Source organism: Dermacentor albipictus, chromosome 1 (genome assembly GCF_038994185.2).
Source record: "Dermacentor albipictus isolate Rhodes 1998 colony chromosome 1, USDA_Dalb.pri_finalv2, whole genome shotgun sequence".
Classification (NCBI taxonomy): Eukaryota; Metazoa; Arthropoda; class Arachnida; order Ixodida; family Ixodidae; genus Dermacentor; species Dermacentor albipictus.
The window spans coordinates 395,351,348-395,378,422 of NC_091821.1; the positions used below are offsets into that span (position 1 = coordinate 395,351,348).

The window sequence follows — 27,075 nt, forward strand, 5'->3', positions numbered from 1 at the left end:
GTCGCGGCAATCCCTGGCGTTCGCATAGCTGCTGGCTCCTTACAGTATTAATATTCAATAATCTAAAGCATTTCTTCAGCCGAATTTTCCTTAAAAGTGCAAAAAGTAATGACTGATCAGCTTTGTGAGTTCATTACATCAAGGCTAACCGCCGCAACGCATCCGTTACATCAAGGTCGAAAATACATGGGCTTCAATGGGGGCAGCGTTGGGGAATTAAAAAATCGTTACATATAGGTTCGTTACATCCAGGTTTAACTGTATTGAGGCAAAGAATTTGAGATCAAAATCACCGCACCAACTGGCAGTGGGCCAATGCCATCAGTGCTTTCACAGAGGGAGGAGCAGTATGGTAACGCTGGCATGATGAGCACCATTGGAGCTAGCTGTGGAAGAAGACGACAAAGGCGCAAGCAGTGGCACGAGCGCGAGGGGCAGCATGGAAATAGTGGCATGATGAGCGGAATCGCACCAGGCTGTGGAAGAAGAGACGAACTTGCGAGCAGTGGCATGAGCGCATTTATGCGGTTACACTGAGGAGTGCCAACAAGCCAGCAGTGGCGCAAGCCATTGCTGATGATGATAGCTTTTTATGGCATACATGAAAACTCCACGAAACCTTAGCTATAAACAGCTTCGTTGTAATAAATGTAGCCCTGTGCTGGGCAGACCTGGTCCTGTATGCGTAGTTACAGGTAGGATTCAACGGATGCACACATCAGGTAGTTTGCCAACTGCTCTGTGCATGTTTTCTCCCTATATGCTTCTGCAGCTTCGGTTGCATATTGCAAACTGTGGTCCCTTGTTGCAATGTGCCAGTTGCTTGTTGCAAAGTGCGGGTCGCTTGTTGCAACAGTAAATCAGCTGGCTGTGTCCATAAATTTATGTGACCGCCATGTTCCTGTGACACAAAAGATCCGAAAACATTACAGAATGGTGACATATCCATGGGGAACACAATACATGGGAGTCGCAATAGGAAAACGCAACAGCAAACGCCTCAGTGAGGAATGTGTCAACTGGGTTCCATCGTAGTTCCATCACACTAGTTCCCATTCTATTTCGACCACAGGGCACTGCCCTGAGCCAATAACTCACCTCGCCAGCGTCATTGGTGTTCTCAAATTCCTGCCAAGTTCGCAGCAACTCCGCATAGTCCCTGCGTGCACGCTCACAGTTCTTCTCGGCTGTCAGCAGGGCACGTCTGCACCAAGACAGAGCAATGCAACCAGCATCCTTGAAAGCAGCTGAGTCAGATACAACACACGAGAGACCAACATGCATGCTGAACTTATTAAAGGGACACTAAAGAGAAACTCTAAATCAATCTGGAAAGATAAAGCATTCTTTCAAAATGTGCGTCTCAGGTCGCTTGGGCCCTACCAGCTTGACGCACGTCAGCATCTTATGCCGCACTGTTCGCACTGAGTTGGCACGTCGAAATCTCAAGCCAAAAATGCTTGGCTCGAAGAAGCAGCTGGCCAAGGCAGAATTCGGGGAGTGCAGATGTAAGCTTGCCAAAGCCATCAAAACGACAATGTGAGCAGCGCTCATCGACGTCTCGTGCTGCAATGATTCGGGCAACGCTTCGCTTTACGTACATGTCAAACACAGTTGAGTCTGTTAAATATTTTAGTGACTTCCAATCATATGTTTTCTTGGTTAGTATGTTTATTCTCGCTTTTTTTCCCTAAACGCATGAACGAGCTACTACTGTATGAGTTTGAGTTTATCGAACGTCACATGGAGAGGGGGGTTACATACGGAGAAAGGTATACAGAAAGAGGACCCTTAGTGTGAATACTGCTATGGGACCTCTTGTTAAAATATGCATAAAGATAATACAAAATAACAGAAGCAATTAGCCAAATGCAGGCATACAATACAAGCAAGCAGAATCAATTACGAAATACAAGCAAGCAATACAGGGCATGTATTATCCCCAAGCCCAGATGTTTGCCAGAAATTTATAGTAGTGAAACAACTAGCGTCCTTCCTTTTTGAGAGTTCTGACTGCCATGGAAAGCTGTCCCCAGTTAGCAGATGTGCAAAGGGACACACACAAATAAAAACATTAGCTCTCAACATTTCACAACATAATGACACAAGCTATGAGGGCCTATCAGAATATAATGCATTTCAAAAATTATATAGACCACACTATGACCACAACTCCCTTACGTGTATGAGTGAACCATTCATCTGTATAGTAAAAACTGCATGCAGGAGGTTATGTCCGCAGGGACTGCTCACCTCAGCTCTTCAATCTCGACGACTTTCGCCTCACATTGTCCTTGCAGAGCCCTGACCAGGGCTTCTTTTTCAAGAAGTGCTGTCTCAAGCTCTGCCTGCCTGCAAATTGGTATAAAGAGTGACATGGGCCAGAGTTAAACACAAATGTCTATTAGCGAATGATTCAGCCAAGTTTCTCATATAACTCTCACAAACGCACAAAGAAAAAAAGAAATTGGACATAATGGATAGCACATAAACGCAGTTGAATCTAAGTCACAAACAAAAATTTATGCGGATCCCACGCACTGTGGGAATCGATGTAAGCGAAGCTTTCCGTGCTGGATGCTTTGATAGACGACAATTAGCGGTGACGTTGACGGCTAAAGCTTAATTTCAACGTTTAGGCTAACACGAGAGTGGTGAGTTGATGTTAAATGTTACCTTGCGTGCACCACTGCTGTTTGTCTGCATAGTATACAGAACACACAGGGAGAGGTGTTTGCTTGAGGTGTCGTCGTGCGCCATATTTTATAACTTCTGAGAGGGTTGGGTGTTGTCATTTGCTCACATGGCACATCGCATTGTGGCAGAAGTATTAAACTTGAATTGGATCATGGGGCTGTACATTGCAAAACTGCACTCAAATTATGAGGCAAGCCGTTGTGGCAGACTCCGGATTAATTTTCAGACGCCGTGATATTCTTTAACGTGTCCCAAAATCTAAGTGCACATGCGTTTTCTGTTTCGCCCCCATCGAAATGCAGCTGCCGTGAGTGGAATCAAATCCACGACCTCTAGCAATACCACAGCCGCAAAACTAATGTGGCGGCCGCAGAAGTGTTGATTTGACGGTCGACCGCCTCCGTAGCGTCTCCTGGACCCTGCGGTGGGCATTAATTAATTCGGCTCTGCTTCTGCACGCCCTACGCAAGTTGCCTGCTTGACATATTTGCATCACATTAATTTTTCAGAAATAGCAGCAACGTACTGTACCGTATCTTGAAACCCCGCAACCACTGTCCTATAGTAGTGGGGCTTCCTTGCCTTCTCATATCACCTCCCCCTTCTCTTATATCGGAACTGCCTCTTCTCCCTCTCCGTCTCTTCTCTACAGTTCTGTCTGCATCCCCTCCGAGCTCACGCGCACGTTAGTAGAAAGGGAAGCGCTGCAGCTTCTGCAATGCTTCTGAGGGGAGTCACGGATAATTACAGCTGTCAAGCAGCTAATGTGGCAGGGCCTTGTGCACATTGGATGTGGTGGGGTGAAAAGGAGTTTCTCCTGTCCCCCCCACCCCTATGCAGCCCACAGCAGCAGCAGCAGCAGTGGGCAAATGGAAGGAAGAGGCAAAGAAAGCTTTGCTTTAAAAAAGCTGACCCCACTTGAAAGCACTAGTGTGAATAGACCTTTTGTACAATGCCCACAACTCTGTGCACACATAGGGTCACCACTGCCAAGACTGGGAAAGATAGACACGTGGGCAAGCACAGGATGCGCTCACCCACGTCCAATAAAGAAGACATATCCTTGCTAATAATGGGCTTGGTAGGTGGATTTACACAGTGCCAGAACTTGGTGCTTCAAGAAGAAAATTTTTTTATGACACATTACGTCTTTGTGCCTCTATTCCATAATAAGGCATATTAGTTTGTGCCTCAATTTGTGAAAGGTACATAGATTTTTGAAACATGGACTTCTGAAACATGCTTGCCATTTTCTTTGAACTTTTCTTTCCATGTAAATCATTTCCCTGTTAATTGAAGGATTTCTTTTCTTTTTACACTTTTGAATACACTTTGGGACAAAAAGTTAAGTGCAATGTGCTGTCTTAGAAGCTGCATCATGCATTCAGATGCATTAAGAGGGCATCACTGCAAGAAGCGTGCGCATGAATTTTCAATGTGTGGCGTGCTTTTTGTTTGAGACTACTGTCAAGTGCTTTAAAGTGACACGAATATCAAACAGTAATGAATGGTACTGAGGATGACCAGCTGTGAAAGATCATGAGTGAGCTGAGCTCGTCAAACAACGAGGGCAGTGGAAGTGACGAGGGTTAATAAAAAAATGTGTTCATAGTCAGCTGCTAGGGGCTGCGGTATGTTCAGTTGGAGGCTTCAACAAGCAGTCATAAGCTTGCTTCGTGTAAGGCTCACACCCTGTAAAAATTATCAAGAGAGAAACACTGCAGGCATTACACGAGTAAGTATGATGAATGTCACCAAGATTTATTACTGTAATTATTTGAATGTAGGCCAATAGCTTTTTTTTTTTCGAATAATCATATACCAAACTCTAGGGTCAACTTAAATTCGAGAATATTAAAAAAAATGCGCCATTTTGTAATTGAAAATGATAAATATGCTGCATAGCTAGCACCATCTAGAAAAGTCAGTATCACAGCCGCTACTAGCCGCGCCAGTAGTGAAGTACACAAGCGACGTTGCCATTTTGACCTGTGTCATATCGCTGTGCAGCGTGGTGTTATTGTAACCACTATAGCGCTGCTTTCAAACAAAGAGTTGTGCTAGCTACAGAGGCATTGTCAAACATTCGAGACAGGTGGGACTTCAGCATCGATGAGAAAAACAACCGTCATTGGAAGGGGCAACGGTAGAAGCTATTTGCCTGTGCTGCAACGAGGAGATGTCAGAGATAAGGGAGATAAGCATGCAATAACTGGGAGAAGCTTTTAACCAAGATCGCGCCGCGTTTCGATGTGTACGAGGCTAGCGGCAATGATGACGTAGAGTGAGCTCAGCATGTTCATATTAAATAAATGCTGCTTTCATTTTGTGAACGCTGTCCTCACTTTCTTGTTCGGCCTACATTCGAGGCAAGTTTGTTTTTTTTTAATTTTCTGGCTTCAGACATTTGGGGGTCATCTTAGAATCGGGGCCGGCCCAGATTTGAGTAGATACGGTAAACAACAAATGACTTTACGAGAAAAGCTAACAATGCATGTTGATTAACCCTGTTCATGCTAGACAAGGGTATTTTTCTCGTTTTGCACAAGCATTTATTTAAGTTTAATGAAGTAACATTCAATTACCTTTTTAATCAATAACACATGTGGGAAGTCTGGTATCTAATAGGAGCACTGACCCCCACAGGTTCGGGCTTAGCGAGCCTCAGGGCCACATCAGCCACCACTTAGTGCCATCTAGTGTGCCTACAAAAGGGGCATGAAGCACTGCCCATGCAACAAAACACAGTAAGACCCGAAGTTAAGGGAAACAGGTTTATTTGTTCTCAGTGGCACCACCCACTGTCACTGAGCACAGTCTGGTACTGTGTTCAACACCCAGTCCCGGGGAAGTGCGGGAAGCTGAGGGCAAAAATGCAGAAAAGGGCACCGCTAGCATGTTGCTGCGGGAGGAAAGCTGAAAGGGTGAGGTGTAGGGACGACAGAACAGGCGAAAGCCCAAATGAAGGCGCCGGGGTGCACCTCAATCCTCAAAGAGCATGAATGGTAAAAGCTGTGGAGAATGTCGAGAAACCACCAATAGTAGCATTCAAAACAACGCTGGTCTTATGTGGTCCCTTTTTCTGATGAAAATAAGAAAGCCTGCAAAAATCTTTAAATTCTAAGCTACAATCCATCCACATGCCAGGGGTTCACTGTGCACTAAAATGTTGACTTCACCAAAAAAGGGCCTAGCTTAACGCAATGGAAATGGGTGGCCGCACTTCCCCGACTGTATGACTTGTGCAGAGAGTTGTCCCAGCCGTGCCAGTATTTAATTTGGAAGCGAGGCCTTTCGCAATATTCTGCCACTGCCAAGGAAGAAAATGAGCCAACATTCCACAGACACTGCTTTCTTAACATCCTGATGCAAGGTTTCATTAAACATCATGCCCAATAACAGATGCAGCAAAAAGGACCCTTCCCTTGATGCAGGGAAATTGTATGACTCATTTACAGAGTTAATGGGTCCAGTAAAATCAACATATTTAAAAGGATGCAAAAGGCTAATGCTGAACTGCTGCTAGATTGTTAGAATATCCGCCTACAAACCTTGCAATGCCTTTTTATTCCAAGAGAGGACTTGAGGATTTAAGTAGCACAGGAAATAGTGATCGAAGGCATCACACACTTCCTCCGAGATTTAAGAAGTCCCCTCAATAAATGCGAATCCTCATATAGGCGGCCCCATCAACCTTTGAGGTCATACCATCAGTCCAAGAGACCACATTCAGCCAGGGACTACTGCCTGCTTTTGAGCCAGAGGCCAGAACAGAGGTAGTGTCATGACCAAGCAAGCAGCCCCAAAAGATTCATGTGACGAGCTAGTGTGAATGAATTCTCTTGCAGGAAAATCAACCTAAGTCAGCTGAACTGCATCTCACACTGAAGCGTGGTGTTTAATGTGAAACTTCTCAACTTGCAGCGGATGACTAAACTTCACTGATTAAAAGCAAGACATGTAGTGCTGTAGAAGCCAGCACTACTTTTTTATAGTGCTAGCACCAATGCTGTCCTATGTTTACAGCCTTCTTCTTACATACAAAATCTCTTTTAGTTAACAGAAGTTGTCTGGACACCTCACAGTGGTAACTTATTGCTTTAGCATGACTTAACATTCATTTTTAGTGTTCGTTGATACAGATCCCAAAAGCACCGGTGCCATTTCAGTGACTTACTTGCTAGTCGCCTGTGAAGTAATAGCCGAGTTCCTGCTCTCGGCCTCACTAACTTGCTGTCTTAGTTTGAAGACGAGCTTTTCCGAGTCTTCTAGCTGCTGTGCCCTAGCCTCGAGCTGCAACAGGACATGGTTAAAATTTAAGAAACACTCCAAATGCAACAACTGCTAACCATTACCTAACTTAGTCACCTGTCAAAAACCACTAAGAATATGCAGTTGTTCGAAGACCAGAGATTGATATTTCTCATCTTGCACTAAGGTGCACATGATGCAGCAACATTTCTCAAAATCTGATGATAACGTTTTATGAGTAATAATTAAGAGTATCCAGCCAATGTGGAATAGTACCAGATTGCATTTACATATTTCCAAATGAGAAAGCAGAAGAGTCACACAATTTACATTTCAAATTCACTATGCGAGAGTTGTAAGTTGTACAGTAGGCAACAACTTTGGTGCCAGGTACCTATGAACTACATCAACATCTGAAAGAATGAGTTTTGAGAATGAGTTTTTTTATGAAATAGAATCTCCTACCAATATTCTTAAAACAATGTTTCAAGAAGAAAGGCACTCTCACCCGATCACTCAATTCTTCTATTTTCTCAGTGAGCTCTGCTGTCTTGCTCTGTTCATCATGAAGCTTCACAACTGTCTTTGACAGACTCTGAAATGAAGATGGCAATAAATGAGATACTTTAAAGAGACTGTCTACCGTCTACTTCCAGGACTAAGCAAAGTGCTGCATGCCCTTGACACTTTTTGCGCTTATTTGAAGTCACGCTTGCCAGTGTAAACACTTGTAGCGATGAGTCACTCGTTATGACCTCTGCAGATTGCCCGCTTGAACCTACGATTTTTTTTTACAGTTGCAAGACACAACACACTATCTATTCAAAATTTTTTACAGGGTGCATTTACCTGAGTCAGAATTATGGCTACACCCTCATACAAGTGGCACCTACTGAAGAATTTTTGCACTCTAGAGTGGAAAAAGGGCTTTACTAGAGTAAATACAGTACTTAAATGTCTCTAGTGCAATGATATACAGTTATTGCCAAGCATACGCAATGCTGAAACAGTGCTGATAGCATGGTCAGCAGGTCCTGACTTAACTTATACCTACTGATAAATTGAAGCAAAATTTCACTACATTATGGCTTCACTGCTAAGCACTATTCTAAGGAAAAGAGACAGTACTGTTGAGTCTATAACTGAAAATACAGCTCTATACTGTAAGGATTTTATGATCATAAATTGACATGCAACAGATGGAAAGCAGCCCACCAGTTCAGTTTTGTTCTTGCTTGGCAAGAGCCCAGGGACTAGTTCACAAAAGCTTGTCGGATCCTGAGAAGATAGAAACCAAGCAAACCACTATGTAGAGGCAAGATAAAAACAATCGTTACTAAAAAAAAGTGCAACCTGTACTGTACACAACAGGACACATGTGACAATAGCCCAAGGGTTCAACGAAGAAGAAGAGAAAATAAGTCTAAAAGGACAAGTGGGCTTGCACAGCCCAACAGAATATACAGGAAACACAGTGCACTAGGCGTCTAAGTTGTCCTAAAAAAGAAAAAGGGCAGGGGCTTCACTGAAGGTCACAGGACAGGCTGCAGTGATTAGCACCTAATTGTACTTTTGTCCAAGTCCCATAACCAAATTATATGAGCACGACATACAGGGAAAGGTTAGGAGCCAGCATATGTTTAAATTACTTAACGTAACGGAAAGCCCGATATACCCAGCTTGCTCTTTCCCCCATCCACTACAAATAACATTTCTCCGATTCAAATACACACTTCTCCCCTAAGAATTTTGGAGAAGCAGCCCACTTAAAGAAAAAAGACAGACATGAATGATTGGGACATAAACAGGTGCACGAAACAAGTGTGCTAGTTTACCAAAATCATGGATGGCCAACTAGCCCATCAGTACCTATTAAAGAAGCCCTGAAACACTTTTTGAACATAGTAAAAAAACGTTGCCGATCTGTCGTAGAGGCTGCTGTGAACATGTGAGCCAAATATTACCGCTACTGCACTGCATGCAGCAGGGAATTTGCAATATCGTGTCAAACACAATGAAAAATCACTTGTCCTCGCTTCCGCAATGCCGTCACATCGAAAGCAGCAGGCCAAACCATGTTATTGGCTGATTTCGTGATTGCGAGAGCATTCTCTGTAATACATACTTGCCAATTTTGAGTTAAATAGACGAAAAATGTATTTGTATGCTACCCCAATAAGACAGAAAAATAATTTCATCTTCGCAGTGTGCGCAGCTGTGTCAGCTGCACGTTGCCTCGAAGATGGCAGAGGCAAACTGCATAGCATAGTCTACTGCAACCGACACAGATTGCCGCGACGGACCCTTTTACTGTCGCGACACCTAAATTTCGACCGGGGCTTTGCCCTTGTGGCTTCTCCATTGTGTAGCTTCCAGTACGATAGTGGAGACGAAAAGAGAAAGAAAGCTTGGTATTTGTGCGATAAAAAAATTGTTAAAGGTTTGGAAAAAGTTTGGGAACATCATGAGATTTGTGAGATAACATAATAGTAAGGCGACTCTATGATTACTTAAAAATGTGCTTCAGGGCCCCTTTAAATATGTTACCCAAGGAAATGGGTCTGGAAATTGCCTTTGCACTGTAATGGTATACGTTTGTAAAATTCCTTTGTGGAGCCAACAACAGCCTACTGTCAAAACCAGTGCCATTGCAATCACAATATGGCAACAGAACAGGTTTTCATGCAAATTGGCAACAACGAAGTGCCGCTTTCATTATGAAAGCAATAAAAGCACACTCAAAAGGGAAATTATTTTACATACGAAGCTAGTGTTAACATAGCCACATCACCCAATTCCGTCGTTCTGGAGACGTGCGTATCGCCGGACGAATTGGTGAAGTGGCTAGGAGAGGCATGTGCCACCATCCCATTAGAGACTGTTGTTGAGTTGTACAAGAAATGCGGAGTATCAAAGGCAGTGGACCACATGACAGATGACATATTGTCACCCAGCTATGGCAACTAAAACAGTTTAGCACCGACAGACTGGGACAAAACGTCTGCCTTTTGCGATGGCTGGTCCTCGGAGAGCCCGCGCGCAACCACGAACTTCGTCGTTCTCGCCTTAAGGGTCCGGTGTCAACACGCGCAAACCTATTTCGCTTCATTGCTCCCCTCTCAAAAGCGACCGGCCCGGTCGCTTCAAGGGCAGCGGGCGCGCACTATGGGCAAGAGCGTCAACATGAAAAGGCAAAAAAAAACACATAAAGGAATGTACACAATGCTGAAGCGGTTTGTGAGGGTTGCTTAGCCCTGGCGTGCGTAGTACGGCTTCATCCGTACTACGTGGACGACTTCAGCACGTGGACGGCGTCGGTTCGAACCAGGATCAGAGGTTAGAGGCACCACCTCGTAGTTCACATCACTGAGGCGGCGTACGACTTCGTAGGGGCCGAAGTAGCGGCGCAACAATTTCTCTGAGAGCCCGCGGTGCCGGATAGGCGTCCACACCCACACGCGGTCGCCTGGTAAGTACTGGACATTCCGTCGGGTCCGGTTGTAACGGCAGGCGTCGGCATTCTGCTGGGTGCGGATGCGATTCCGAGCAAGCTGGCGAGCTTCCTCGGCTTTCTCGACGAAATCTTCAGTGTTGTCATTCCTTGTGGTTCCTTGGTCTACCGGCAGCATGGCGTCTAAGGGGGTTGTAACGCGACGTCCGTAAACAAGCTCGAATGGTGTAAACTCGGTGGTCTCCTGCACAGCGGTATTGTAAGCAAACGTGACGTATGGCAAAATTTCATCCCATGTTTTGTGTTCCACATCAATGTACATGGAGAGCATGTCGGCTAATGTTCTGTTTAGGCGCTCTGTTAAGCCGTTAGTTTGGGGATGATAGGCTGTGGTCTTTCGGTGGTCGGTGTGCGTCAGTGTGACGACTTGTTGCAATAACTCCGCTGTAAACGCTGCACCGCGGTCAGTAATGAGTACAGCGGGTGCACCGTGGCGAAGCACGATGTTGTGGACGAAGAAGCTGGCGACTTCAGCAGCAGTTCCCCGCGGCACAGCTTTTGTCTCCGCATAGCGAGTTAAATAGTCAGTTGCCACGATTATCCACTTATTTTGCAAGGAGGACGTGGGGAACGGCCCAAGAAGGTCCATTCCGACTTGCTGGAACGGCGCCGGAGGCGGATCCAAAGGCTGGAGGAGGCCGGCAGGCTTGACGGGTGGAACTTTACGCCTCTGACAGTCACGGCATGTTCGCACATAGCGCTGAACCGATGAAAATAGGTGCGGCCAATAGTATTTTTGCCGTATGCGCGCTAATGTCCTCGCGAAGCCTAAGTGGCCGGCACAGGGATCGTCGTGACACGCCTGTAAAACTTCCTAGCGCAGTGTCGTCGGAACGACGAGAAGGAACGTTTCCTGGCTGTTCTCGAAATTTTTCTTGTACAGGACATCGTTTCGCAGGCAGTACGACGTCAATCCTCGTGAAAGTGGGCGTGGGACAACAACGTCAGCTCCCTCGAGATATCTGATGACTGGAAGCAGCTCAGAGTCTGCACGTTGATAGTCAGCCATGCGCACCACGTCGACGACACCAAGAAACGGCAAATCTAGCTCCAAGTCGGAGGATGTCAAGGGAATAGGAGAACGTGACAAGCAGTCAGCGTCGCTATGCTTATGGCCGGATCTGTAGACAACAGTTATGTCGTATTCCTGGAGGCGGAGGCTCCAACGAGCGAGGCGACCTGACGGGTCTCGTAGATTGGCAAGCCAGCAGAGCGAGTGGTGATCACTGATCGCTCGAAATGGCCGGCCGTATAAGTAGGGTCGGAACTTACTGATGGCCCACACGACTGCTAAGCATTCTTTTTCGGTCGTTGAATAATTAGCTTCTGCTTTTGTCAGACTACGACTGGCGTACGCAATTACACGTTCTGCGCCATCTTGCCATTGAACCAGAATGGCCCCGAGTCCTACGTTGCTGGCGTCGGTGTGTATTTCAGTTGCCGCGGTGGCATCAAAATGCGCCAGCACTGGAGCGGATTGAAGGCGTTTACGCAATTCGGTGAAGGCCTGCTCTTGTTCTTCCGTCCACGCAAAGGGCACATCTTGTCGCGTCAGTCTCGTGAGCGGTTCAGCAATCCTTGAGAAGCCTTCAACGAAACGACGGTAGTAAGCGCAGAGGCCCAGGAACCGCTGAACAGACTTTTTGTCTTTAGGACGAGGAAACTCGGCAACGGCAGCGAGTTTTTCTGGGTCTGGTCGTACTCCTTGGGCGCTGACCACGTGGCCTAGAAACTTGAGTTCCTGGAAGCCAAAGTAACATTTTTCAGGCTTGATGGTGAGGTTGGCCTTGCGTATTGCGGTAAGAACACTTCGTAGCCGGGCGAGATGTTCATCGAACGTGCTGGAAAACACAACAACGTCGTCTAGGTACACTAGACACGTCTGCCACTTTAGTCCAACGAGTACAGTGTCCATCATTCGTTGGAACGTAGCAGGGGCGGAACAGAGACCGAAAGGCAGCACTTTAAATTCGTACAGCCCATCGGGAGTCACGAAGGCGGTTTTTTCACGGTCACGCTCGTCCACTTCGATTTGCCAGTAGCCTGACTTTAGGTCTAACGAAGTGAAGAACTGAGCATGACGCAGACGGTCCAAAGCGTCATCGATCCGTGGCAGGGGATAAACGTCGCGTTTGGTGACTCGGTTAAGCCGTCTGTAGTCAACGCAGAAGCGGAGTGTGTTGTCTTTCTTTTTTACTAGTACGACAGGCGATGCCCACGGACTTGTCGACGGCTGGATGACGTCATCATTTAGCATTTCTTGAACTTGACGCTTAATCGCCTCCCGCTCCATAGGTGACACGCGATACGGATGCTGACGAACAGGCCGCGCCGACTCCTCTGTAACTATCCGGTGTTGCGTAACGGAAGTGCGCTGGACTTTGGATTCCGTGGAAAAACAGCCGGAGAATTCTGTCAGTAGGCCCAGCAGCTGATCCTTCTGGACATCTGCTAAGTCAGCATTAATGTGGACGCGGGTATTCAGGCTGGCGTGAGCTGTTGCGTCCAGTGAAGTCACTTGTAACGTGCCGATATCGGAGAAGTCAGCAATTTCGTTCAGGAATGCCACGGCTGTACCTTGAGGGACGTGCTGATACTCATGGCTGAAGTTTGTCAACAACACTTGCGAGCACGTATGCTGTATTCGAACAAGGCCGCGGGCGATGCAGATGTGTTTTTCAAGCAGCAGCTGGATATTTGCCTCGGCAATACCCTCATAGCCGTCGAATGCGTCGGAGGTGGTTGGGTCGTCATTTTAGTTCGTTCAGGTAGCAGACCGTGCTGTGGCTGGAGTCCCTGGAGGCGTCGGCTGGCACGTACGTGCACAGGGATAAGCTCGGTTGAACTACTCGCCGGGCTTAGGTCTGGGGTATGCTCCGGAGATCTTAACATCGACCGTACCCCGCACCTCCACCAGAAATGTCACCCAGCTATGGCAACTAAAACAGTTTAGCACCGACAGACTGGGACAAAACGTCTGCCTTTTGCGATGGCTGGTCCTCGGAGAGCCCGCGCGCAACCACGAACTTCGTCGTTCTCGCCTTAAGGGTCCGGTGTCAACACGCGCAAACCTATTTCGCTTCAATATTGTGATACATATAGTACAGTCGAACCCCCAATAATAAAAACCAGTGACAAGGAAATTCTAGCCAAAAGTACATATTTTTTGTACTCCGGCGAGTGCACATAGTATTCAATGCATTTCGTATCTCTCGACAACGGAACATCAACTAACTGTAATTTCACCATAACGAAATTTGCCTGAAATCAAAATCTGCCTGTGTATCGCTCACAGTCCAAGAAGTACCCAAATACACTTTCTGCCAACTTTAATTGCATACTATTTGCCACAGCATACTTGTGTAGCTGCTGTTATTTCTGTTTACAAAAACAGCAAGTCATCGAAAGCAATTACAGCTGATGATGAAGAGGATGACTTGTGCGGCTGAGAGGGAAGCAATTACAGCTGACGATGAAGAGGATGATTTGTGCGGCTGAGAGAAAGCAAAGTGCCGCAAAAACAAAGATGTGGAATTGTTCATGGCGCTTGAGATGGTGGCTGCCGCATGGGCTGCCACACCTCCAGCCTTCATTGCAAACTGGGGCCGCATTGTCTCACCAGAAGGGATCATCCAAGAATACTGCCCCTGATTCAAGCATGTTGGTTTCAGTACCACCGAGCAGGCATGGTATGAGCATTTGGTGTCGTCAGACAGACATTTGCCAAAAGAGGCTCATATTTTTGATCATCCTTTCACGAGGTTTCACGCGAGTCAGCACCAGATGTGTCAGTGCCTACTGGCTACAATGTTTCACGCACAAGGCAACAGCATCCCTGGCGCCAAGGCAGTGTGCTTAGCACAGCAGGAACACTGCTCATAGACGCGAATGCATCCGGTGCTGAGATACGCGAAATCGTATCACCGAAAGCAATAGAGAATACCACTCCACGCTAGTGCCGCCACTGCTAACTGGCAGATGGGGCGCACATTACGCTGTCAGCAATGCACTTCAAGGTAGCCTCGAGCAAGGCTCACCAGACTAAATGAATGTTGACAATAAACTTCTGTTTTCCAGTGCATTTCTTGCTGCCTCATTTCATGACAATAAAATTCTTGCAAAAGGCAATTTTTTCACTTTCCCTGCTGATTTCGTCATTGCAAGGTTCAACTGTACAGCGATGAAACCTTTCAAGAGCGACTGCAAATAAATTTCCATTCTGCAACGGCGAACTGCACGGGTTGCATCTTTTTCTGGTCACAAGAACTGGAGGCATTTTACTTTCCATGAGTTATAATATCAGGCGTGTGTTAGGCTTGGGTGCAAATGGTTTTTTATTTTAGTGTGTACATTAGAAACGAGTAAGAACTGTATGCGATTAGGAACTATTATATTGAGGGAAGGTAAGCCAAAGATTGCAATGACAAGTGCCCCTCGAAGGAAATATCCATAAATGTGCCAGCAAATAATGTCATCCTAGTTTTGCTCCCTCTTCTTTTTGGTCATTTTGTATCTATTTCACGAACTTTACCTTGCTCAAACACTTCCTAGTCATGCAATTCCCATACATGTCAGCCTATAAACTTCAAAATTCATAAATATCTTGTAAACACAAAAGTGCGGGAAGGGGGTTATACAACGCATTTTCTCTAGTTTGCCCTCAGCCCACACCCTGTGGGGATCAAGGTGCCTTCCCGCGCCTCGTCCCCTAGCTCGCACGTTGTACTTTGCTCGATAACCGGGAACCGCTGCCGTAACAGCAACATGGCAGACACGGCTGGTGCACCAGAGCTAATTTCCCACGCAAACCGTGCTTCTCCCTCCCTGGGTTGAATCGCCACATGAGCAAGTGTTACTGGAACGCGCCCTCATTGGAACGCGCTCTCATTGGCCTCTCAAGTGGTGGCCCCCGGGCGCCCTCTCCACCCGAGCTCTCTTCCGCTGAGTGCTTTATTGCCGCGGCAAATGCTCACAGGCCCGCAATAGTTGGGTACATGGGACCTTCGTTCCCACAACTTTTCATCTTCACGCTTGGCATTGTACCCTTTCCTAGCCGTCACTCATAGGGTGAACCTTGTGCAAACCCATCTCCACAACCTTTTGTGAGGTACATACGAACAGCATGGACGATTGTTTACCTTTAGAAGCAGTACACAAGCAGCAGCAAATGTAAAATAGCATGTAAAGAAAAGCAACAGATTTTTTTAGATTAGATACTTTTGCAGTGACCTGGTCATTGCACATTTTGCCTACTGAAAAAACTTCTGAAAAACCTTGCTTGAAGCAAGTATACTCTCTAGTTCATATGGTGCCTTTCACTACAGTACGGCAGCGCAGGTACTGTCACAATTTTTTTCTTTCTTTCTTTTTTTTTGCATGCATTTCTTGCAATCTTTTGCCTCCACCTCTCTCAAAAGTTTTAAAACATATTCAGGAGCAGAATTTATTTTTCGTATAATTTATATGCAACATTTGTGAAATCATAGAATGAGCTTACAGTGGTTGAATTGAATTCTGGGGTTTTAAGTGCCAAAACCATGATTTGATTATGAGGCATGCCATAGTGGGGAACTCCGGATTCATTTTGACCACTAGGGGATCTCTAACGTGCCCCAAAGCATGTGCTTAAATTGATGAACTACATTAAATTTAGGAGAGTTAGGTATGAATTCTTGATCATGCTATAGGAGGACTTCTTGCAAATCGGGCGCTATTGATAAACACACATGGCTTCTCTGTGATCGGTTCCATTAGGTACATTCAACCTTTCATGAGGGATCTTCTTGGCAGTGGCATGCATCCAAACACAGAGAGGGGTTGTGCAATTTCACGAGGTGATACTCTGTACAGAAGGTAAGGGAATTCTCTCTGAAAGTAACTTTTCAAATGATCTGTTTGTGCTGTGAGCTTTCCGCTTTGTCACCCCGTATCTAGCGATTTTGCCTGTTTTTGCTGCATGTGGTTTACGAATGACATGCTCATTATGTTGGGGAATGAATGGGGGACTTCCCCTTCATGGCAATGGCACAAACTTCTTCGTGAACTGCTGAGAGACGATGGGAAGGCAAGCGCAATGCACTTTCTTGAAAGCTCCACTCCTGAATTCTTGACTTGTCACTCACTACAGTTCATGTTATTTGTATGAACATTGTACTTCTCTGCTCGTGCTTTACGCTAAAGAGGTGCAGATGTCAGTGCACACTGTTTAACAAATAACAATGGTCGGTCACCTAAATTCTTGCATTACATTCTACAGGATATAAAAAGATAAGAGCGCTAATCGAGGCTAATTAGTGCATACATGAGTAAAAAAAAAAAAAAGGAAAGGTGTGGGGACACCACTTTACAACAGGACATGCAGATGCTGAAAAACATGAGTACCTACTTGCACATGTTAAGCCTTTCAGGGTCAATGACGTAAATATACGGTGCCGCGAACCAGCCCAAAATGGTCAATGCCTTGCATTTACAGCGCCGTCTGTACGTTTAAAAAGCATGCCCATTTCCTAACTTCTTTTCTGGCATGTGCTGCCACTATGTGGGAATACAGGAAATTTTTTTCTCGTGCCCCCCTCTCTTGGTTTTCGTTGCGTGGTTTGTTTTAGAGCTAGTTTGCTCCGGCGCATCTGTATACTACCACTCGCGCGTTGGTGTGCGCGAAGGCGGGTGGCGGTTTGGGTTTTGTTCCGCGGGCAGTTTCGGCTTCTTGTGCTCGCAAAACTGATGGCTATCTTGCTAGTACTAATCACTAAAAGGGCGACCGGCTGTTTCTCACTCGTTTAGTGCTCACAGGGGTACACATAGGAAGGATGCTGCCGTGCATGCGTTTCCTTTTCTTTTTTCTTTTTCGGAAATGTGCGAAAACTAATTGCTTCTGGTTGGCAATAAGATGAAGATTAGCGGAAGTGTGTCACACATTTTGCATTTTTGACGGACACACAACCACACAGTTTTCTTGAATGCGCTCACCTAAGCGGTTCGATTACGCTAAAGACGTAAATATTAGTGCAAGAGCAGGAACATTTATTTGAGAGTTGCGAAATATGCTTGCGCACACATATTCTAAGCCTTGAACTACTATGTGTATAACAATGCATCAAATTTCTTATTCTTATAAGTTTATTCCCTTTTCTTATTGTTATTACTCATGAATAAACAGTACATATATACCAATGCAAACTACCTTTTTCTCACTTTAGAGACACCCTAGAAAAATTACGGTAATTTTTTTTCGAAATAGGTCCCTCAGAAGAATTGGAATATGCAATAAAAAAAATCGACCCTGGGCTGTCGCATATGACGAAAAAAATCGACACTGAAAGGGCTAATTATGTCCTGTTCTGAAGTGTCATCTCTTTCCTTATCTTTTAAGAAAATTGAAAAATATTCATGCTCAACTGCAAATTGAAGCAAGCTTATATCAGAAGAACATGCTGCATGGCCGAGTTTCCGCAAGCCAATTTATTATGAGTCACTGAACTCCTCACAAAAAAATATGTGATCAGGTGAAAATGCTCTGTATGTCACTTAAGTAAACACTACAGAGAAGCAACTGTTTTTTTTTTTTTGAAGCTTTTATATAGCATATGCAGTAGAGTTTGGTTAATGAAATTTTTCGGTTATTCCGAACTTGATCAAAGGTACGGGCTGGTGCCTATACATTTCTATGGGGCGAATCTTTTCCTATGTCAATGCTGAAATAAGCCTTCATTGGATCATTCGAACTTGACTGGTCATCATCACACACACGCCCAATCCCAACAGTGATTGCAGCGGTAATGCCAACAGTGACATCGTCTGTCTTGGCAATGCTTAAGGCACAGTGAATGCGTTGAACATACGGCATCTTTCGTTGAGAGCTTTGGCCTGCCCAAGGAAAATTTCAATGTGAAAACGGTAGCTCACAATGAATTATTACAGAATTCACCCTATTTTATCTCGAGTCTTCCCATTTTCAAGGAAGTTCACCCGGAAATCGCTAGGGTGGTGCAAGCCAAGACGAAACCAAAACCGCATTAGCAGCAGCCTACTGTCAAAGACAGCATCACAAGTGCAAGCCATCGGAGATGGTGACCACGGATGGCGACCAAGAATAACAACAGAACGAACCCATAAAAAAGTGGATGTGCTTTCAATTAGGGGACAGGTTTAAGTTAGGGCAAACACTGGCAAGTGAATCAGCCATGTGTTCTGCTGTTTTTTCCTTGTTTAATCCAATCCACTAGATAATCCCACCAATTTCGTTGGTCTTATCAGGGTCAAATAAAAGACAGTGAACTATACATACTCCAACAAATTGATCTCAACCACTACACACAAGTTACAACCACAAAATTTATAAGGCAAGCATAAGAGTTAGGAATGCCAAGCGACAGTTTCTCACCCCTGACGCAATGCTTGCTCCTTCAACCACACTGCATTGTTTTGTGGCCTTGCTATCCCCCTGTGAAAGGGCCTTGTTCGCCTCCAGCCAAGCTTGATGTTCCACTTCATGCTGCACATCAAAAGAACATTGCTCACTTCGAAGCAGGCTGGCAACAGAAACGAATGCCACTGCAGCAGCTTGTCTGCCATTTTGGCTTTGCATGCACTGCAAGCTGCAGCGCTATGAACAAATACAGTAGAGACTCCTTAAGAACATGAAAGAATTTCATAAGTGCGTCTTGTCTAAAGACTATCATCTTATTAGCTTTAAAGAAGCACGTCCAATAAACAGGGAACGAAACAAAGCTGTCAAAGATGTCCAACTAGCTAACAAGGAACTTCGCCACAACAAAGTTCATCCTGTGGGCTGTCAACAGTTTTCTCAGCTGCTCGTGCCTATTTCCCAAAACATTCAACACAAGGACAAGCCCAGTTTTCAGGCTTTCTATTAAGCTCACAACATGAAATCAAGAGCTACAGCTTATGTTAAACATTTCTAAGCTACCAAAACCATTGCTGGGTGCTGCAGTGAGGTTTCTTAGACATAACTGGCAGTAAAAAGCTGATGAATTTGGAGGAGTGTTGCTCATATGCTCCTGTCTGGCTGTGCTACACGGTGCAGACCAGCTTTGTCTTGCACTAGCTTGGCCAATGGATAGCAGCCACATTGAACTTGCGCATTCTGAAGCGCTATCAACAGCTCAATCCAAAGCAAAGTCTGCCAAAGCACCTAACCAGAAGTGGCCAGAAGTGAGCGCGTGCTGGCCACAGTGCGTGTGGTCTGACCTTAAGTCTCGCTGGGTTTGAGGCTAGTTGAATGTTCAAGACTAGTCGAAATTAGCGGGACCCAATGGCTACAACACTGATAAGCAGGCTAGCCACAGTTTAATTCCTACCTGGACAGCCGCGGCCGAGCATGAGCAGTCGATAGTCAGCTTCTTCCAGAAGCACGCAATTTATTATAGAAATTCGAAAGTAGTTTTTCCCTTACGTCACTCTGTTTATTAGACTGTGTCAATAAAGATACACAGTAATGGTAGGAAGAAGCGCACTGATCAAACATACTTCTTGATTGATGACCATATAGAGTCCGTTATATTACAAAATAAAGCACCCAGAAAAAAATGAGGAGTAGGCATCTGTTAAAAAGAGAGCGTTTCAGAGAAAGGTGACTATGCACTCTGCTTGCAAGCTCCATGTGCAGCGCACGACTGCGAAACTTGACTGAGCTGAGCACAGTAGCGTACACTATCCATGGACTGTTTTTTTTTCACCAAGCCAGAGGGGTGGTTCAGGGCCCCTTTAAGAATTGTCCACGGCACTTAAAGGGTTAAATAAACAACAAGGCACCAAAATGCAGGAAGCTTGGTAGCAAACATCTTAAGCAGCTAGGCCTAACAGTACACAGGCTACTAGAGCTGCCAGTGGATTGGCGTATGAGAGCGCTGGTTTGAGGCTACAATATAATCAAAATGGCGGCGATAGTGGCTTCTGATCTGTAGTAGTCATGGCAAAAAGTCTGAAAAATCGGACAACAAAGGGATTCAACATTCAAATTTCAGACGTCCTTATATATTGGCTCTAGTGGGTATGCGGCAGTGCCACGAAGGTGCCAGAGTTATCAGGCAGGTCCGAAAAATCAGTCGTTGGATGTACTAGGTCCTGCGATATTAGCAGTGTCCTGAAATTATCAGCAGTGTGCTCAGGCTACGAAAATAAAGTGCACTTCCTTGGCTTCTACATTTTGAAAACTCATGTTATGTTTGAAACTCATGTTTGAAAACTACATTATGTTTGAAACTACATTTTGAAAACTCATGTTTGAAAACTCAGAGGCTGTTATGCCTGCGAGCGTCTTTAAGAAAAAGCAAAAGCTGTAATGCTTGCCCACAAGTGATGCATCAGTTCTCCCATTTCATTGCCATCCCATTTCCCTCCGTCTCTCAGGACTGCATCTGTTGTATGTTCACAATCGCAGTTTACCAGTGCAAATTGTGGTAGATCATGTATTGTGCTATGCTAAAATGCTTTAATGAATGGGTGCATCACATTGAGTTGATAAGGCTTGAAAATGTGTGCTTGCTTTACAATGTGTTCACAAAACTGTTCCTCATATATTATTTGCATAAGTCTTTTGTGTGGGTTTTTGTAAGGTAACGCTCATAATAGCTCAAAGTCCTTGCTAAACAGAAAGAAAAAAAGTACCCCTAGCTCTGTGCTAGTGCTACGCAAGGAAACACAATGACAGGCAAGGCAAAAGTTCAAGCCAACGACAACTGAGGAATGGTCGAATTCACAACAATTGCAACAAAAGCGCAAATCTATGACATTAACACAATGAAAGACAAAAGCCATACAGAGCTATGACAAATTACTCAGATGACAAGAGGAAATTAGGGCTCTTAAGAAGAAAAAGAAGACTAACCTTTATTGAGGTAAAAGCGAAAGGGTTTAGGAGCTAGATAGGAGGAGCCCCAAGTCCAGGGCTCCACTGGCTTCTGTTGCTAGGTAGACGTGGCCCAGAAGGGCTAGTTGCACTTCCAGGTCCGAGCTAGCAAGGAGTACCTCCCATTGCTCCAAAGAGTTTTCTATTCTATACCTATCCTGTAAGGAATTTAGTGTATCTGGTTGGTCTTATACTTCATCCCCATGAAATGTGGTAGAGGGTCGGTGGCAAGTCGCAACACCATAGACAATCAGGCCCATACAGAGTAGAAAAATTTTTGTGCAATCGAAATGAAGTTGGATTGACCCCCATTTGAATTTTACGGAGATCCATTGCATCTTCCCCTTCAAGAGATTTGTGTAGGGTGCCATAGTTTTGCTGCACGCCTCACTGATAAGCAAGAATCTCGCACAGGGTCAACCGAGCAGGGTCACTGTCCTGCTCCTTGCGAATGCCATCTTGTGTCGTGTGGGTTGGACGTAATTGGGAAGGCGGCTGGTGCTTCACTCTGTTTGTGAGCTCTCGAGCTAGAGTGTCAGCCCTCTCGTTACCCTCTAGGCCTGCATGTCCCGGGCTCCAGACCAGCCTATAAGTGTTTTTCAGTTCCTTTCCTGATAGGCTGCGTATCTTTAATGGGAGGCGGTCATTCGTAAAGAGGTGGCACACCTCCTGCAAATCTGAGATGATGATGATATACACCTTCCTGACTTTTCACTCTCAATCTTTAATTACCAAGGGGATGGCGAAACACTCGGCCCTGGTGATCGAGGACGTGTACATGCAGGTGCTTGCAGGTGCAGGCACTCGTCAAAAGCCAAAATGGCGGTTGGAGCGCGTTGCCTAATTTAGCCCAGGTGGGTTCGAGGTGCTAAGTTGCGACGTATCATGCGGGAATGTTTTCACAGCTACTACATAGCAGCAGGGTTCCTTATACATTGGATCCTATGGAAGCTATGTCGGGACCGGATGAAAACGACGTAGCAGCCGGGAAAACGCAGCAGTGAGGAACGTAACAGCGGGGTTCTACTGTATGCGGATATCCTGCAACTTTTCAGGAGTGCAGCTGAGACCGCTGGCTCTGGCAAAGTTTTCTAAGGCGAGGACTGCCTCCTGTAGGGTGTGCTCCTTGCAGGCCAGACCTGAGCATGGCCCATAGAGTGATGCCATCCAAGCAGAGGGTATAACCCAGCTGTAGGACACTGTCCAAGACCCGCATGAGTCTGCGCATAGCAATGTTAAACAGCAATGGAGATATGATGGCTCCCTGAGGCGTGCCTTTGTTCGGCATTTGGAAAGGTTCAGACTTTACTTGTGAAGTACCATGTGTTGCCTTCCTCTCTGTGATGAAAGCCCTTATACAGCTGTATATGTTTTCCCTGCGACCAATTATATTTAACTCTAAGAGTATAGCTTCAAGAGATATATTGTCAAAGGCATTGGACAGGTATTGCCGGCTTTCTGCTTCCGTGGCCTGGAGGATGCCCGTTTTGGTCTAGGGTCCTTCACTGTTTGTTTAGGCTGGATGTCCAGGCAAAAAAAGGTACCATGCTGTTGTTTTGACACCAGTTCCTTGATCGGGAACTCGCTGGGGATTGGGATCTTGATCTCGACTGGTGCTCTTCCTCCCAATCCGAGCTGAACCATCAAGGCTTGTGCAGTTCTAGTTGAGGGAATTCTCTGTCTGAATAGGCATTGTCGGTCCACTCAGGTGGGCCTCCCTTGTGTTTTGGCTGCTCTATCTTCTATTTTCTGGGAGGAGCAATGCTTAGTTTTTTCTTGCATAGACTGTCTCCCATGGTGTGTTCCCCATCACAGATGGCACACTTGGGGGTGGAGTTGTATCCTAGTGTTGGTTCTCTTGCCCGGCACTTGAGGCACACGTTGACATTTCGAGTTGGACATACGTCCGTTCGGTGTCCGGTTAAGAAGCATATCTTGCATACCTGTACTGTTGGCTTGTATTGGTAGCAGATTAACTCGGCTCCCATCATGTATACACTCCTTGGCAGTACACTGCCCGTAAATGTGCTTATTGCTGTCTTTGACAAGCCCAACATCCTTGCTCCCTGAATTTTCGCTCCTTGTGTCCAAACACGCAGGTTCTCCAAGGTCATCCTGAGAAGTTTCGGGCGGTATTCTGTGAACTATTCCCTGCAGGACACCTTCGGGGTCGGCCACGTATGTGTTGAAGGAGGGAATTTGCTCCCTGATGTTTAATTAGTGGATCTCTCGCAGTCTACTTGCCACGTCTTCGCATGGCGTAGACATGATTACAATGTTTGATCCTAGGTAGATCCGCAAAAGAAAGTCATTGCCGTTGAAACTTTGTTGGCAGGCAGCTATCAACGCCCTGGAGAGTTCCAGTCCCAATATGTTTTTCACCAAAAGACCCGTGTGTGGCCTCAGAATTACCTTGATATTCTCATTTGGCAGAGGAGGTGGGCAGCGGCATTTCATCTGTTGGAATCCCTGAATGGCTTGCCTTTTTTCTTTTTAAGCGAGTGGATCGCTTTTGGATTGTGCATTTATGTTTGCAGGCTTCTCCATCTCGGATTTCTGCTTTTTTAATTGGTTCTTTGGTTGCCTGTGCGAGAGGACGGTGTGCCAAGCGTCCTCAATCCAAGCGCGGCGTTCCAAACAGTTTGTGTTGCTATTCTCGTTTCCGAGAGTCGCATCAGCAGGCGCCTGTTCCACATCTGAACTTGTCCAAACTTAATTGGTTAGAAATTTCGGCACCTGATAGTGACCGGGAAGCTCTTTACACTTACATATGGCAAAAAAGCTTGGCTAGGCCTGGTATTAGGCTCACACGTTTCCCGCTGGTTTTTTATCGTTTCACACACAAAGGCACGAAGGCAAGGTAAATATCGCTCACCTTGAGTTCTTTGTCCGTGTCGGGAAGTGTCTAAAGGTCACTGGCTCTTAGTTCGTGCGCCCTTACACAGACAAAGCCATCACACGCTGCACGTGCGAAAGTCTACCGCAACGCGCGATGCCAGCCATAGTTCTTGTGAGGGTTAGCGTCCTTACATGTGCTTCCAAACTTCCGAAAATGGTTTCTCCTTGTAAAGTTGTTCCTAGTCCAAGATTCTGATATCTACAGGATCCGTACAACTTCATGAAGCAGAATATATAATTATGTCCCCTTGAAAACCTTTTGAGAAGGCAGGGCGCGGCACCAGTCCATCTTCGCAGCTCGGCGCTGAGCCCGTTTTCCCTCTTAAGAAAACTTGGCAAGAAAACAGAGATCTCAACATGACGAACAAATTAATAGCCCAAACCGAAAGACAAGAACGCAGAAGACAAGTGGTCCTCACCATCTGCTCATACTATTGGCTTATCATAAGTTACCTAATGGCTCAAGTCCAAACATCACAGAAGCTAAGGAGGAAATCGGTGATAATATGCTGAAGCAGCAAAAAAGAAGAGCATGGAAATCAATAGCTACCTAATGAAATTGGACGTAGCTAACAGAGATGATGACTCACATACAACATTATGAGTTGCCTTCGTCATTACACATAGAGCATGCACACTGCGTTCTACAATGTCAACTTGGCGCTGAAACATCAGGTATAATAATATCTCAGTTTTTGGTAGATGTTACAGGAGGGTGCTTTAGTTCAGGAGCTCCCATCGAAATACATGGAAACTTGCTCGGCACCAACTGCATCAAATTTGGGCAAGTTCGTTGCATTTAATGAAAAAACTTAAGATCTATCGAGAGTTGGGAACGAATTATTTATTATTGGCACAAATTATTTTTTAGTAAAGCTTGTTGGAAATAGCACAATTAAAAAAGCAAAAGAGAACTGAAATATTAAATGTGCAACGCTGCAATAAAAGAACGATATCACAATTCTGTAAGCAGTACATATTGAGACATTTAAAGTGGACAAAATTGATGTGTTATGCACTGCTTTGAAAGATACGTCTAGGTAATTTATAGGCATGACTTTTGCAAAACCTTTGTAAACATTATAAACTATTTCAGGTAAGCTGTGCACTCATACCTAATTTGTCCATTGCAGGCTCTAACAGACGCACATTACAGAACTGCAATATATATTTATTTAAGAACAAAATACTGCAGGCCCATGCAGGCCCAAGCAGGAGTGCTAAAATTACAAAAAAAAAAGATCATACATGCATTCAGAAGAAAACAAAACGCTGACATCTTTGTTGCGAAATTAACAGATAAAAAATTAGATCAATTCAGTCAGTGCTGTTTAAGAATGATAATGGTAGCGCGTTCCTTTCTTAAATAGCATGGGGAAAAGAGGAAAATTTGAAGGCATTAGTTCTTGTTTGATAGGGAGTTAAGGATTCAGAGTGGTGATGTCTGGTTTGCCTTGTGGTTAATTGTCGGGTATATGGAGAAGGATGGATCGAGAGTTTACTGTTTTTGAGTAGAAAAAGAAATTTAATCCTTAGAATTTTCCGCCATAGTTATAATGTCTGCATACCATGATTGTGCATGATAGTGGTTGGGGAGTCAGTTACATGGTACTTGGAAAAAATAAATCTAACCGCTTTCCACTGAATCATTTCCAGTGCATTAATATTTTGTTTATTATGTCGAACCCAGACGGCACATGCGTATTCTATTTTCAACCTAGTGAGTGATTCGTATGCATGAAGTTAGTTTCTGGGGATGTTTCTTTTAGTTTATGATGCAGAATACAGATTTAGCGAAATGATGCAGCAAATACATTTGAGACATGAGAATTCCAATTAGGTTGTTAGTTATTGTCCCGCCCAAATATTTATATTCATTTACTTCAACGAGAAGATGAGACAGAAGACTATAGGGAAACGCCCACTTACGTCTCTTCTTTGTTTTTTTGTAATCTGCATGTATACTGTTTTTCCTTCCTTCAGCTTCATATATCATTCTTTGCACCATGAATAAATGTTATGAAGGTTAATATTTAAAAGTTTCTGATCCTCTTGGCAAGCGATCTCATGAAACAAAATGCAGTCGTCCACAAACCTATTTGTACTGGTTCAGTAATAACGCTAACAATATCATTAATAAAAATCAAAAATAAGAGTGGTCCCAGTACGCTACCTTGTGATACCCCGGAAGTAACCGGCTAACAAGGCGACTGGTGACCATTAACCTAAACCAACTGTGTGCAGTTTGCCAAGAAGGCAGAAATCCAGTTTACTATGAAAGAGGGAAGGCCAATGCATTTTGGCTTGAAGATAACTTTCGATAAGATATCTGTTCTTGGTACAGAGTTTCAAGTTTGCAAACGTCACACTTCAATGTTCTTAAGCTCAAACTTCCAGCAAATGAAAAAAAAAAAATTTTAGGCTCCGAATATGAATTCTACTTCAAATAACCAGTAGAATGCAGCTTTCTAATCAGTCTAATAAGTGCACTTCTGTTTTCCATGTACTTGAATAGGGAAATTTCCATTGGTTCATAGGTAAAGCTTTGCAACTTACCTCTGTGCATGCAGCCTGTAGCTTCTCCACCATCTCCCTGAGCTCGTCTTCCAAGCAGCACTTTTCCTCCAGCCTGCGGCGCGTGTCTGCCAGCTCTTCTTTAAGCACCAGCTGCGCCTCGGCCAGTTTCTTCTGCCATGCCACAAAGGTGTCGTACTGCTGCTGGATTTTGGCCGTGCTATGTGCCATCTTTCCTGTGGGGTCATTGGAGGTGAGCAATTCATTACAGGAAAAGTGGTGAGTAACTTGAAGTCAATTTAGACCGGTAAAACATTTAGTTAAAATTCTTTTA

The 27,075-nt window shown here is 45.0% G+C and overlaps 1 protein-coding gene across 2 annotated transcripts in view; it reads right to left on the minus strand.

Annotated features, from left to right (window-relative positions):
* LOC135915030 (optineurin-like) overlaps positions 1-27,075 on the minus strand; it is a 54,390-nt gene that overhangs the window by 22,591 nt on the left and 4,724 nt on the right. For both annotated transcript variants that reach the window (XM_065448007.1, XM_065447998.1), the window contains exons 3-9: positions 26,784-26,977; positions 18,843-18,953; positions 8,164-8,226; positions 7,457-7,543; positions 6,875-6,990; positions 2,254-2,352; positions 1,099-1,204 (exon numbers count right to left, since the gene is read on the minus strand). In XM_065448007.1, the coding sequence (XP_065304079.1) occupies positions 1,099-1,204; positions 2,254-2,352; positions 6,875-6,990; positions 7,457-7,543; positions 8,164-8,226; positions 18,843-18,953; positions 26,784-26,977 (776 nt within the window). The remainder of the gene's footprint in view (positions 1-1,098; positions 1,205-2,253; positions 2,353-6,874; positions 6,991-7,456; positions 7,544-8,163; positions 8,227-18,842; positions 18,954-26,783; positions 26,978-27,075) is intronic.